At 40.2% G+C, this 15,127-nt stretch overlaps 1 protein-coding gene across 1 annotated transcript in view; it reads right to left on the reverse strand.

Annotated features, from left to right (window-relative positions):
* Positions 1 to 15,127, reverse strand: part of mmp17a (matrix metallopeptidase 17a) — a 75,914-nt gene that overhangs the window by 2,449 nt on the left and 58,338 nt on the right. The window contains exons 5-9 of the mRNA XM_027282236.1: positions 12,349 to 12,525; positions 11,734 to 11,836; positions 9,191 to 9,273; positions 8,310 to 8,462; positions 7,844 to 8,101 (exon numbers count right to left, since the gene is read on the reverse strand). Of these exons, the coding sequence (XP_027138037.1) occupies positions 7,844 to 8,101; positions 8,310 to 8,462; positions 9,191 to 9,273; positions 11,734 to 11,836; positions 12,349 to 12,525 (774 nt within the window). The remainder of the gene's footprint in view (positions 1 to 7,843; positions 8,102 to 8,309; positions 8,463 to 9,190; positions 9,274 to 11,733; positions 11,837 to 12,348; positions 12,526 to 15,127) is intronic.

Genomic DNA, 15,127 nt, shown 5'->3' on the forward strand with positions numbered 1-15,127 from the left:
GGAAATCGTCCACTGTGAGGAAAAAAAAAGGCTCGGAGAACTATAATCTGATCAAAGCAATATGGAATCACAATCTAGGCATATTTATTACAAAAAATACAACTAAACCAATCGCGCCTCTGATATTAGCAGGGGATACTTCTGTACGAGGGTTGAAAATGATGAATTCATGGAGAACATGAGTAGCAGCTCCTCAAAGACAGGCAGGGCAGGTAAACAGCGTTAAGGATTATGACTTTGATGGGATATTGAGAAACTTGGATTTGAACTTTCAGTCATACAGAAAGTCATTAATTGCTCTCAGCCAAGGCTGCTCTTTTCTTTGTGTGGCTGTACTGGATGGTGTTCGCCTGTCTACCTGTTTACAGCCCTGGATGTCATTCATCACCTGTCGACATCCAAGCAAGTCCTTCATTTTCTTCCTGCAAACATCCCGTGGGGCCATACATCTGTAAACCTAACATCTATCTACACCACATCCCAGAGTACCTTTCACCTGTCTGCCTGAACATGCCGGGGTGTCAGTCTCCTGTCTAACTATGGATTCTATTACCATATGCCACCTTCGAGTCTTCAGGCAGCCTTTCCTGTAAGGCTAGAGTTAAAATATGACTCTTTCTCTGGGACTGGTAGACCTTAACTCCAACCATGGTCAGAAAATCAGGCCTTTCTGGTAACTCTGGCATATTTCAGAAATGTTATTAATTGTCCCTAAAACTAAACCTTATCGGTAACCAACCTTTACTAAAAATAACATTTTGGTTGGTGGAGAATGCTGGGAGACATAGGCAGCCTAGCATTAAGTTCTAGTTGCCAGGCACTATTTGAAGCAATAGCTCAACATTTTGAGAAATAAACTTTTTTTTTTGGTTTTCCTCCTGAGAATAACATGAGAAGATCAGCCAAGGCCTGGTGAGCATAGCTAGCATAAAAGACTGGAAACGGATGGAAAGTGCTAGCCTGTCATGTCCAAACAAAATCCACCTACCAGTACGTAGCTTTAAAAACACAATGTGCCATTTTTGCACCTCATCCAGTCTTGATACTTAATATTTGCCAGACAGACATGAGTATTCTCATCTAACTCCAATTAGAAAAAAAAATATTCCCCAAAATGTTGAACCATTCTTTGAAAAAAAAAACCTTTACATACTCAGTTGTTTACCTCATTTTTCAGGGTAACATTCAATGCTGGCTGTGACAACCCCTTGACCTGCCTACATCCAACAATACCATTCATTATTGCTGTAAACTTGTCGTATTCAAAAAATAGAATATAAAGGGTGCTGGAGTACTGTAGTATTTTATGTGAACTATTTCTCGAATAGTCAATGTCCTTGCAAGGATGAGACAGTTTAAACACTCAAGAGAAAACTAAAGGGTAGAACTTGGTTCTATGTAACTCAGACTTGTAAAGCACGGTACACGCATCGTCATTTTCAGTGGATAGATGCCTTCTAGATATACCCTATCATAAAGAATATGTATGCATGTACTGTATGTACTACCCATACGCAAGGCGCTTTTGTGACCATCAAATGGCATGTCAAATAAATAACAGCAAAATAATAGCAAAAACATAACAATTGAAATATATGAGCAAAATGTTCCAGTTTGTATTCGAGACTGAATCCACTGACCCTCCACCAAAGAGTCTGTTACCTCCCCTGCTTGAAACTCGTCCAATGCTTTGGCATCATAGCAGTTCAGAGCGGAGGGCCAGCGAGAGCGTCCAGAGAGGTGGCACACAGCCACAGGGGAGATGGGGAGGGGCGGGCGCCTAAAGGCGAGGCGCTATCGGAGGTGCAGGAGCACACCTCGTATCCTCTCCGCGTGGTCCGGGTGATGGTGCGCGTTGCCTCTCGCGTCTCCGTGCTTTTGGGCCCGTGTCTGGAGAGTCCGACTGCATCTCAGTGCACAGCAGCCAGTCTTTAGCAATGAGGCGGGGGTATCCTGCCTCCACCTCCATGTCACTGCCAGGCACTCGCCAGTACTCCTTCCCCTTGAAGAAATAGGATGAGCCTATCAGAGATAGAGGGCACAGGGTTGGTATTAGTGTGTGTTTTTGAAAAACAGTAAAATACTAGAACAGAACAACTCGGACAAGCCTTCCAGCAGGGACAAACGTAATAGATGCAAATTAAATATTAAAATACAGCAAAGAAATATATTAACATGATTACTGAGAATGACTAATGGATAACTAACAATACATATGTCCTTTTGCTGCTGCCTAGACGTATTTTTGCTTTCCATCCAGTATTGTTCATACCATTTTATCTCCTCCTTTCAGCATTTTCTTATCCAACTCTTAAACCTGTGATTTCTCACTATTCACCATGAGTTGTCACCACATCTTCTTTATTTTTTCTCTTCCTCCCACTGTCTCTCTGTTTCCTTGTTATCAATCTCCTTGTGGAGACAGATAAAGGCTTTGATGTCTCTCCAGTTTCCCAGCCCAAAGGTATACTTATGGGTGAATGTATGTGCTCTAGTAGTATATACAGAAATACATACATGTCTTTCCATAGAATTGTGGATTCTATGGAAACAAACACACACACACTCTCACACATCAAACAGCTTGGGGCAAGACTTCTGAAGCTGGCAAAAGCTCAGACCCAACACAGACCTCTAAACACCTGACAGGGAAAAGAGCTTCCACACATTCAGCTGGGAGTTGCTGCAGGGGAGAGAGGTGAAGTTGTTGTTCCCACCGAGAGTGCCTGAAGTAAGGACTGAGTACCTCCTGCTAATTAGTTGTTTTTGTGCCAAATCTGAACACCTACAAGTGCTTTATCAAAGCCTAATCTGCACAACCGACTTGTGGAGGCATTCCTTGAGAGGGATTTGCTTCATAAAGGCTGTAAAAACAATGCAAGTGGAAGCAAACATTATGAATCCCTATGGGAAGGTAACATGTCCTCAGTGTCCGACCTATTGTAATTACTTGGGAACAGCAGGCAACCTTTCCGCACCACCTGGGGACCAACTCCAGATAAGACCCTTGTCTAGTCAAACGAAATGTCACGACCAAGCTGATATAATAATTCCAAAGTGTGATTTTCATAGACAAAATGAATTCAGTGTACGATATAATCTCTGAAATTCTTCAGTCATGAAATTGATTTACCAACTTAATCTTAGATATAGTGTATGACACGGCACATCTCAGTCCCAGGCTAAAAACGAATTAACTCATTTTTTTTGTGCAGTTTTTTGATGTACTGCACATCCCTTCCCTTTTTTTTCCCAGGTGATTTGTTTGATTTGGATGATTGCATTCAAGATTTATGATGGAATTTAACTTTGCCTCAGAGTATTTTGTCAAAAAATGAATTTTGGAGAATAATGAAGGTGTCAAATGCTTCATTAGAGAATAGCACTGCAGCTAACGAGTGAAATATATATTTGATATAACTGACTGCTCATGAAAGTTCATAAAAATAATACAAAGTGCAAGAAAAACAACTTTCACTCCAAGTTCATAGAGATCAAGAGTCAACACCTTGAATGTGAATAATTCATTAAAGCATCATGACCAGTCTAATAACATCAGAAATACTTTGCATCCTCTTTCCTTATTAAGAATGGATAACAACCAACCTTTGATGTGCACACGGACAGCAATAACAACACACAAGGAGCCTTTACAACATGTTATACATGCATGCTAGCTATGATGTAAATTTAAATGAATGTAAATGCGTTGTCAAAAGGTCAGTTCACACAAATCGATTTTTCCCTGAAGCCGAATGGATTTTGTTTTATCGTGTTCATTACTGTTAATATTTTTCAAGACTTATGTCTACTCGGTATGACAGCTGCTTAACTGATTCATTTCATACTTTGTGATTCACTAAGTCCTATACTATTATCCTCCACAACTCTCTGTGCTGCACAGTGATTAAATCAAGTTATAAAACAAGCTCTCAGTTTTAGAACTATTTAGCCAAAGAGTCTCAAACCTCAATGGGCTTATTAATAAGTCGAAAACTGTGAGGAAAACATTCAAACAAAAACTGCTGCAGGCAAAAATTCCTACATGTTATGTACGCCAGCAAAATACATTTTAAAGTGCTTGAAACAAGAAGCAACAAACTGACACACAGTTCAACAACTTGTACTGTACTGTATTTATATTACGTTAACATCCATCAAAACATTCAACCCTTTGTGTTCAGAGGTACGTTTTGATTAGTTTTATTATTATTGCAATTATTTTTTCAGTATACACTAATAATGACTCCTAATTATAGGTAATGCCATGCTAATGCAACACATAATTACACAGTACGAGCTGTGAGATCTCGCTCTCTCATAGACACACACATATATATATATAAATATAAAATATATGTGTGTGTGTGTGTGTGTGTGTGTGTGTGTACATAAGGCACTCTGCATTTCATAGATTTTATGGGAGGTAAAAGACCAGAATGTTTTACAGGCACAGATGCACATAGTGTGTAAAGATTACTGACATGGCACATTCAGGTATGACATGCTCCGGTAATGATCACATTAACCCACCTCCTCCTATAAACCTATATGGCCACATTCAGAGAACCAAGAGAAGTGAAAAGAGAGGAGGTGGCTAGGAGGAGAGGGGGGGGTGAAGGAGCGAAACACACACGCATCAACACACACACTAATTGAATAATATAGATTTGAGCTAATGCACTTTATTAGTATATCAGCTGTTAATTTACATATCACCCTGGGCTTTCATCAATGATTGGTTCAATTACATTGAAAAAGTTATTTTACAGAGTTGGAAAACATTATCTTTAGATGGAGTATATCACAAAAACCATATCTTAAATGTAAGATTAACATTTTTTGTGAACGTTCCTATTATCTTGATCATTATATTGTCTTGTACTAGATTAAACTGCTTCCTTCCTACAACCTCAGCTTGTTAAGTAGAAGCATCCAACAAAGGCGGGTAAAACACATGTCATAGCTCTGGGACCTGATATCAATATCTACTCTGTGTGTCACGCACATCATGGGGAATCTAAATCTGTAACGGCATTAAAAATGTACAGTTTATGCTTCCTCTGCAAGAAACAAGAACCACCTCTGACTCAAAGTGAACTTTTCTGATTGACTGATTGTCTTATTCATGCTTAAAAAAAGTTCATCAGTGATAGCTGATGGGTTTTTTCCCCCAGTAACTGTCAAATGTTGGGTCAGTAGTTGACCATATGTCATAAAAAACCTATGAGCCAATTTTCTGGCATGTCGCAGAGAACATTCCTCATGTCGTCCATCTGGCACTGACACTTCTTCCCTGATGTGTTTCCTGAAATTTCACAGACTAAAATCATAATCTGAAACCGTTTTAATTATATATGAACAGAAGGCAGTGCCGATGGTGCCACAAAGAAAGCACTCCGTGACAGCAGATGAGTGGGACACTCTCAAAAAGAGAGAAGTCTTGTCCTGTCACCGAGAGCCACAGTCAGCTCAAATGCTGCAGGCATCATGAGGACTGTACTCACACATGTACGTTTAACAAACCATTCAGGCAGAGCAGCAGAGACAGCCCGGGAGCCTGAAAAAGCAACTGTTATTCCCAGTGCAGTGTTCAACTAAAACAACTACTAAAAAGCTATAAAACACATCCACATGTTAGAACATTTACACACTTTAATAATCATTTTTCACATTTTTCTGTGTTCCACTTAAAACAAAGCATCACATGACTTTCATGATTAAAACAGTGCCTGTGAATACATTTTTCTAGTATTATCAGGGCTTATTGTTGAGTCTTTTTGTTTGAGCTTCTTCTTTTGTGTTTTGTGATTTGTGTTTCAGCCAAACACAGACATACACAGACACTACTGCAACAAGCTGAAATTATGTTTTCAAAGTCATACACTGACTGTTGTCGGCCCCATTTTTAAGATATGATCAATTTGTGATCGACGCATTGTTTCTGCTTGCAAGCTCAAAGTCAAACTGGAAGTATGACCTCTAAGTGAAAATTAACATTGTATTTGCAATCTTGTTATTTTTTACGTCCAGCAGCTCTTCACCAAGTAGAGATATCTACATCTTCAACATCTAAATGCTCCGCTGTCTGCTCCCTGGTATTGGGTAAGGTAAAGTAGTGGATTTGTAGAGCGTTTTCACTAAAAATAGCTTGATGAGAGCTGTGAATATGAGAAAAACAACAATCTGAAAGGTGCTAAAACACTCCCTAGAGCTGATGGCAACTGCAGAGTCTGGTGGTGATATCTTCTGGATTTATCACTAAGTGCAGCACCTTTTACAAAAGAAAAAAAAAGTCAACTTGTCAGGAGATTGAGACAGAATTCAGCAACAAAAACAAAACAAAACAAAAAAAAAGCAGATGTAAAAAGTCAGAATAAATCAAATTAGTCTCTATGTGCATGGTTCACTCGGTGCAAATGAATGTTGAACAGTGTACATACTGCTTTCTATGTGTGTGTGTGTAGGATCCACTGTAATGTTGATGGAAAGGCTGGCTGAGGAGGTGGATGGCTGCAGGCTAGTAACTGATGCTGATGTGGATTGTGTGAGAAGTCATGCACTAAAGATGTACGCCAGGGGGCAGTCTGTAAAATGCATGGCTGCCCAAAGGGGGTAAACTCAGCAGGTTTTCACTGGCCTTGACTCTGGTGTCATTCTTTCACTACACGCTATCTAACTGCCCAATGACAAACTTCAGTTTTATCTTGGAATGGAGAAGGCAGTATCAGAAGATGGATCTTACAGTAAGAGGTTCATGCAGGAGGAACATTCTCTGTAAGACCAAATTGATTAAATTAGCGATCTTGTCATGCCATCTTAAGTGTTTTTTTTAAATTGTGTGTGTGACCTCACATGAATCTAACCAAGTCCACTGAGCTCACAGTGGCAGCATGGATTAATAAGAGGAGACTGGCTTGTGGATTTGTAACACCCAACACGGCTCTCCACTGTATTTGCGGTGTAAAGGTCAGAGCTGTTGTTGGTGAGCTGAGATTCCACTCTTACAAGCTCTTTCTGCTTCAGTGTCTCTAATCTAAAAAGTTTGTTGCCTGGAAACTTGAGCATCTTGCATCCAAAAGGTCCCTAAAGGCAAACATACAGTTGTACTATTCATTTTCCATAACCAAAGTTCACTTTTCAGAGGTCACAGATTTTTCGTCAATGTTTACATCATATTAGCCAAGAGCCTATATATCTTGGCAATCATGTACGAGTTTTTGTGGGAACATTCTGTACATCTGTGTAGTGTATAGTGTTCACTTCCATAATATTTCCCCTGATGCTGTCATTTGTTAAGAATGAAGAACTGTAGCATTAAGAACGAGCTGCTGCTGCTGCATGATATTAACTTCTGTCAGATTCCACACAAATAGCGTGTTTTTCATATAAAACCGATTGTTTCCCAACTCCAAGATTACCTGAGTGACGCAGTTTCCCCAGTTTTTCACAGTTCCCTTTAGAGCCACATGCGGCTTTATAGGCCGTTACAACAGGGCAGGTAGTGCAGTGGATTTGTAGAGCTCTTTCACTAAAACCATCTGTCTGCTACATATGAAAACGAACTTGACGAGAGCTGTGAGTGTTAATCAAACACTAAAGTTGCAGGACCGTAAAACCAAAACAATGAACTGAAAAGTGGTCAAATGTTCTGTAGAGCTGAGGAGAAAAGCAGAGTGTGGTGTGGTGCCACTTCAACTTTTATGAACCATTGTTCACATTTTGTGTAGTTTTCCACTGATTGTGTTCAGATTTTGGTTTATTTTAAAACTAATGTAACTATATAGGTGAAGAGCATACAGATGAAAATTACCTACTGAGTTAGTTAAAAAAAGAAACTCACCATCAGACCACCTCATGGCGTCGTCCAAGTTTGGTGGCAGCCCTTTCCAAAGCGTGCTGTCTTTAGGGTAGCCCAGGTCCATGTGTCTTAGGTGGTCATCGTAGCGCCAGTAGCTGTTGTCCTTGAAGAAGTAGGTTTTGTCGTTGTGTAGCCAAACAAAGGCTGCATCCACGCCGTCGGAGGGCAGACCAAAGTCACTGATGGGACGAGGGTAACCCTCCTCCACATTGTTGTCTTTAAATACCCAGTACTTTAGACCTGAACAGGGTGGAAACGGAGGTCACAGTTAAAGGAGGAAATAACATATTCACCCAATTACTTCAAAAACATTTAGAAATACTCAATAATCAATGTTGATTGTGCTTGATATGGGGGCAGCAAGAGGGCAAATACATGCCTTGTTAGTCAACTAAATTCACGCAGACAAACGTGAAATGAATGCTAAGATAAACATGAAATCAGATACCTTTGAAAAAGACTATTTTGTGGTCCCCAGGCCTCTCGTACACAGCATCCACACTGTCCAGATTGGGTGGAAGGCCCCTCCAGAAGCGATGGATCTGAGCCGGACGGAGAGACACCAGGTGTTTCTCTCTTGTTAGTCGCCAGAAGTATTTTCCTGTGACAGACAAGAAGTGGTTAGATCTACAAAATAGTTCATAGGAGTCAAAAAAGAAAAGCCATGTTTATTTAGAACACAGTCCACTGTGGACGGAGGATGGAGTGCATTGCGTCCTAACCACTATTACGTTGACTTACTCCAGTCGCCATGTCGACAAGGCTATTACATTTCAACGATTTTAAATTTCTCTTTTAATTATAATCATTTTGTTACCTTTGTTTGGCTACTTTTATCTACCTGTGAAAAGAGTATTTGGAAATAGAGCAGTTGTGCTAAATGAGAGGTGTAACTAATTAGCCAGAAGAGCAACCTTACACTCAATAAGACATTATCTGACATGTTTTGGCTAATGGAGACTCTCTTGCGTTATAAATATACAAGCCATGCTGCACAATAAGAGAAAAATATCAATTTCAAGCTCAGCAGATAATAAGTATACAGAAAAATAGTCTTTGCTCTATGGGACTGCTTTGTTTAGACTGCAGAATATGTGATGGTGTGTGAGTCTGCGATACGAGCCCTGGGAGCCACACATGGTTTGGCTTTTTATTGATCGCTGGAGCCACAACTCTGTCCTGTGCCCAGGCCCTGTCTCTTACTCTTTCACTTTGCCTCCTCTCCACTCACTCCTTTTCTGTCTTCACTCTCACAGTCACTTTCTACCTATCCGTCTGTCTGTCCATCTGTCTCTCTTGCTTACTCTCTTTTTTTTTAAGCTGAAATACCTTTGAAAAAGAAGGCCTCCCCTCGTATCTGGGCCACGGCATCAAAGTGACTGGTGCATCTGTCTGGGGCATCCCGGGCCAGCCTGGGAGAGGAAAAGTTAGAGGACGGAGGAACGTTAAGGAGAGGAGAATAAACGAAGAGGAAGGAAGACACTGAATTCAAATTCAAAATTTGAACATAAAACTATACACTTACCTAATTTTTATATAAAACATAAACTTATTTCTTTTAAGGTATGCAGTTCCCAAAAAAATCCATTTACATACAGTAATGGTATTTACACCCACCTGCTGAGAGAGCCTGACCATGTGCATGCATGTGCATGTGTTTTCTCCAGTTAAACAGGCTAAACATTAGGTGAAATGCTATCACACTGACAGGGTAAGGTCCCCCAGTGCATCTCTCCCCAGGGCTAATAAGTGATTTAAAGCACTAACGTGGTCAGCCTGCCAATGATGAAGCCATTAGCACCACAGGGCTGCCACTGTGAGTGGGAGGCCGCCTTTATATTATCAACAAAGATCTCCATTCAGAGCTCTATTAACACGACACCTCTGCCTAGTGGTCAGCATTTGTGATCCTTATCAAACATATTCAAGCTTTTCCATGCGTTGTGTGAGCTGACAGAGGCGGTGAAAAATCAGTGATGATTTTCCAAACACTAGCGAGGAAGAGAAAGATTTCATATGCCTCTTTAGTTTAGCTGCAAAGCCTCTGTATGTCAGTGGGGGTGGATGCATGGAGGACAGCAAGCATTGAATGTTTGATCATCCCTAGCAAGCTACTCTCTCTTGAACCTATTAATTCAAGAGACCATCAGAGTACAGTTAACTCACTTGCAAAGCAGCCAGACTCCATTTATGTTTGAGTCAAGCATCTCAAAATCTACAAGACAAGCCCTATGATAAGTTGATAAAAGAAAAAAAAGGTGTTGTTGTTCGGTGCATAAATGTTAAAAAATGTACTCTGTTGGATTTTTTTTCCCCTGCTGGTTGATGTATATTATAATAATTTTCAGACATATGTGAGCCACAGCCGCAGGAATATAGAGGTAATACTAATAAGACATTTCCTGGTGGGGAAGAGAGATGCTATAGTGCGACAGCCTTGGCTACCGCAGTGACGAATCACTGTGATAAAGCAGACAAAAGACTCTAAATCCACGTCATCACTCAACATTCACTTATGGTTTATGTGCTGTGCAGTATCACTGACACGTTGCACTGCTGTGCACATTTGCCAGTCTGTTCGTCCATCCAAGTCTTTGGTCCAGAATAAGAGATCTTTGAAGCTACTGAACAGAACTATAATGAAAATTTGTATTGATGTTCACATTTTTTTAAGAGGATGAACCATGGTGGTGGTGATCTGTCCTTAATGATCCCAAAATATCCACCTGTATATATCCACTAGTCATGAATTGTGTGGCCATGGCGGAGGATGAAAATCTGACTTTCTGTGGAGAGACTGAGCACAGTCATGCTGGGCAGAGAGCAGACGGTGAGCTGAAGAGCCATTGACCTGTGTGTGGGGAGATAATCTTTATATTTCTTTAGTACTCCTCGGGCAATGAGTCCTAACTGGAGGTACTTGTACTCCGGGGCGTACTTCTGCAGATGCTAGGGGGTATGTCGCAAGACTTTAGAGTTGCTCAATTAATTTGATAAAATACTAATTATGATTTGTTTAAAGAAATATATCCACACATACCCTCTCGTCCCATAGACTTTTCATGTGTTTAAGATCTCTCGGCTCAAGGAAAGTTACATAACCTTTGTTGATGAGAGAGAAGAATCAGAATTGACCTTGTATTTAGATGGAGATGTCATGTTGGAGTTGTCTGTCAACAGACGTCTCTTTTATAATAGTTGCCTATAGAGAAAACGATTTTTTCTGGTCACAAGAGAAAGGCTGAAACAAATATTAATTAATAATGGGTAAATAGCTGAAATAGTTAGCTATAACTATAATATGACTTAATGGTTGAAATGTTTAGCCTCTGCCATGTGTGAATGCAAACTTAACCAACTGAACTATATGAAGAAATGATTGTAACATCCCCTGTTAGATATGTAGTTTGAAATGAATTCAAATAAACACATTGGAACAGTAGATGAAACAGTCCTTGAGTTAAACCTGCAGGGCTGTGGGGGTATGTCTCACATAAAAAATAAAAAAACTACAAAAAAACGTTGGCTATCCTATCTTAGCTTAGCTCTGCACTGCAGCATTTAGGGGCTGTTAGAGGGTCCTTTTACTTTTAACTACCTTTTTGTGTTCATCTATAGGGGACATTTATTATAGCCTCTGCTCCACCATCTTGACCAAGGCAGTGGGCAGAGAAAATAAGGGCCTGAGGGAGTTTGGAAAAAAAACAAACCACGGGTATACAGCATGTTTAGTGTTAAGAGAGCCAGAAAAGGAAAGAAATAAAAGGAAAAAAGGGAGAGAATGAGGCATGATTTCTGTAGAGTTTGAGGTGGATTATTACATTTCTGACAAGTTCTTTGTGCGCACTTTGCACAGCAGATCAACTACTTACAGAAGAGTGGATCTGTTTTCAGGAAGATCCAGCAGGACAGGAGGTTCAGCCGTCTGGGAAGGGTTGCCTGGTCGATTTGTGTGGGACACTGAGTCTCTGACACCTAAGGAGGATAATTCAAAAAGATAAGGCAATTAAATGTATATAATTCATAGTCTGGCTGCTTTTCTTTGCTTTATACAACAGCTTTTGAACAACTACTTTTAAGCTTGGGCTCTGTGAACTCAGGTTGTTTTATTAGCTCATGTCTTCCCCTTTTGCTATATTATACATTGATTGTATTGTACCACAATACAACATGATATATACAGCATGAAAAGCTTACTCTTCATTTTGTCTTTGTGCTTTAAAAAAAAAAATTCAATTCAATTTATCTCCCTCCCTCGCAGTCCTGTCCTTCAGCATTCTTTCCTGCACTTCCCTGCAGATCATTAGTCTCTCCCCACACACTGCTGCTCTCTCTATCAGAGAATACCCTGATAAGGTCATATGCCATAAAGAGGTCCAATTAACTCAATGCGTGTTTTCATGAGTCAATAATGTTGCTCTGCAGAATTAATCAATCGCTTGCTCTCTCTCTCTTTCTGTCCCCAGTGGATGGATCTCTCCTCGCACCGTAGAGCTGCCAGACGCGGACCTTGTCTTCATAGGGTAGGTCGTATTTCAGAGGGTCTCCTACAGGACCCTGGTAGTACGGTCTCATGATGGACTCTATGGCTGAGGTGTGGACCAGGCCGATGGCATGACCGAACTCATGGACTGCAACCGCAAACAGATCCATCCCATGAGAGTCTGAAAGAGACAGAGACAGAGAGAAATCATCATCATGGTTCCTAGGTAGCATCTCATATTGATACGTGGAACTCTTTACCAACTAAAATGAATCACTGAACACCATTTCAAACTCAAGTTAAACGGTGCCTCATGTTAAGGGTCAGTGGTATCTCTATTTTATTGTTGCTTGAGTTATTTTGCGTGTGTTCAGCTAAATGCGAAAGCTACAGCGAGTGACGTATGTCAAACATCAAACAAATGTTTGTGTCATGCACCTGCATTTGTAACAATGCATTTTGAACGTAAAAACTGGAATAAAACCCCTCCCAAATTTTGAAAATTGCATTTTGGTAGGCAGTCAGTTCAATCAAAGAAACAGCTACAGAATGCTGCACACAGCACATTTTTCTTTCCTACAATCTTTTCTGTCCAGCCTTGTAGTAAATTACTTGACAAGAAAATTGCACACTCAAAATCTTAGACACAGCCCCTCTTTTCTTGCTCTCAACATTTCAAAATTATTCGGCACTTTTTTTTGGAGGGGCTGTAAAAGGAAACAACAGATGTTGAAGCAAGTCAGTATTGCTATAGGCGGCATAATAAGACATGATAACATGTGTTTTCTGTTTGAAAACAAGAGATGGTTTTATAAATCATGAATTACTTCTAGGTTAAGTGCTACTATGCGGGCTTCAGCTTTGAAATAGATCACCCTGCTGCTTAAAGTTTGTGACTTTGTAGAACCAACACAACCCCTGTTTGCATGTTTATCCCTGTTATGAGTGAACTCTATAGGTTGCAAGTTAAGAGGCGTGACAGGACAGCTCTAGTGGCTGTGAGTGCTGTTAGGCTTGTGGTGTGGTGAGATAACTATGGTAATACTGCCTGAGCCCCTGGGCTGCCAATCAAAACCTGAGTGCGGAAAGACACCTTAAGAGGCTGCAGGCTATTAAAGCACATTTCCCTAGATGTTCAAATAAAAAAAGAAAAGGCAAAGCCTCCCAAAACTCCTTGTCTGGCTCTGCTAAGCAAGACAAAACCTGGGTTTTAGAGATTTAGTTTAGTACAAATGTGAGTGGTAGCGTATCAAGCCAAGCTAGCTTAGAGTTCCTTGGGGCTGGGCTGAAAGTCTGCATTCTGTTAACCTTATGTTGGCTTCGACTCGGGAACATCTCAGAGCTGTGCTCTGTCAAAAGACAAAAGACAATTGGAGACATGCACTTGTGCTTACAACACCTGGGATGTTCAAAAGCCAAATGCCAACCCTAATCTGCAGGAGCACACGGTGCACAGAGGAGAGGTGGATAAAAGAAAGGGATCGAGGGGGAGAGGACATGGATTCAGAACAAAGTAGGTACCATGTCATTGTATTTACAATCCATCAGAGGTTGACGAGGAAAAAAAATCCTAATGCCTGCGGACAAGTCAGAGCCGAGAGATATGGGTGGATGAACAAGACTCATTGAGTAAGACACTTGTGGCAGAGGGACAAAGAGCTGGAAAGAGAGAGAGAGAGAAACAGAAGGGAGGAGAGGTTTAGAGTAAACAGACAAAGGTAAAATGATGTGAGTGCATGCAGGAGTTAAAGTGGCCCAGAATGAGCCGGAATAGATTTTTAGATAATTTTGTCCAACAAACAGTCTACAACCCTAAAACAGGGTTTACTTTAAGATTATATAGATAAAAGCAGAACATTTTGTGAGGCAACCCCTCTGCCTGCACGGTATCATAAGATATTGTATTAAAAAAAAAAAAAAATCTCATTACTCTGATGCACAGTGAATATAATTTATTAAGAGCTACGTCTACCTTGACTATAGCATGATGTATCTAGAATGCTACACACATACCTTGCAGCGTCAAGCTAAAAGTTTAATAAGGATGGTGTACCATACGTGGAATGGAAAGAAGCACGAGCACGACTAGCCGAGGGCTATCCTTTTCATTTGATAGGAATCCTTGTAGTATTGTGCCCTTGCATTGCCTTGCACCATTACAAATCTAGATTCAGTATTTTTATCAGGGTACATACCTGTTTTCATGTTTGCAGCAGGTCAAACTATGTTAAGAGTGCTGGGATGAAACAACACATTTGCTTTAATTATTCATGAACTTGTACTGTCATGAACAGAGGATGAGTGCACAACAGCCCGCCTTGCAGTTATAAATCACAAGTCTGAAAAATTGTTTATTTTATTCGTCGACGCAGCATAGGACACTGAGTTTAACATGACAGTGCAAATGGCCGAGGATAAACATTAAGGAGTCTTAATTTTATTGGAAGAATGTTTCAGGCACAAGAATTGATGTTTTTTTGGCGTGACTACAATAATTTAATGAGCTCCTTAAAAATCCATTTGTCCCTCATGTAGCCACAGTAACCTACCTTGCTTCTGCATGTTTTACCCTTAGAGTTAGGATGCAATTATCCTTATCATTTATATTAGATTACTGGAAAGTACGGGGAAACCTTAATTTTATTCCATCTCAGACCATTAAAACTTTAAAACTTGGGAAGTTGATTGTGATATTAATATCCCTGAGGAAAAAATGGACTTTAATCTTTGGTATGAAAAAAAGGTGTCCAGAGAAATGAAAATTAGACTTCTGCACTTTGAAA

The sequence above is a fragment of the Larimichthys crocea genome, chromosome IX (assembly GCF_000972845.2).
Source record: "Larimichthys crocea isolate SSNF chromosome IX, L_crocea_2.0, whole genome shotgun sequence".
Lineage (NCBI taxonomy): Eukaryota > Metazoa > Chordata > Actinopteri > Sciaenidae > Larimichthys > Larimichthys crocea.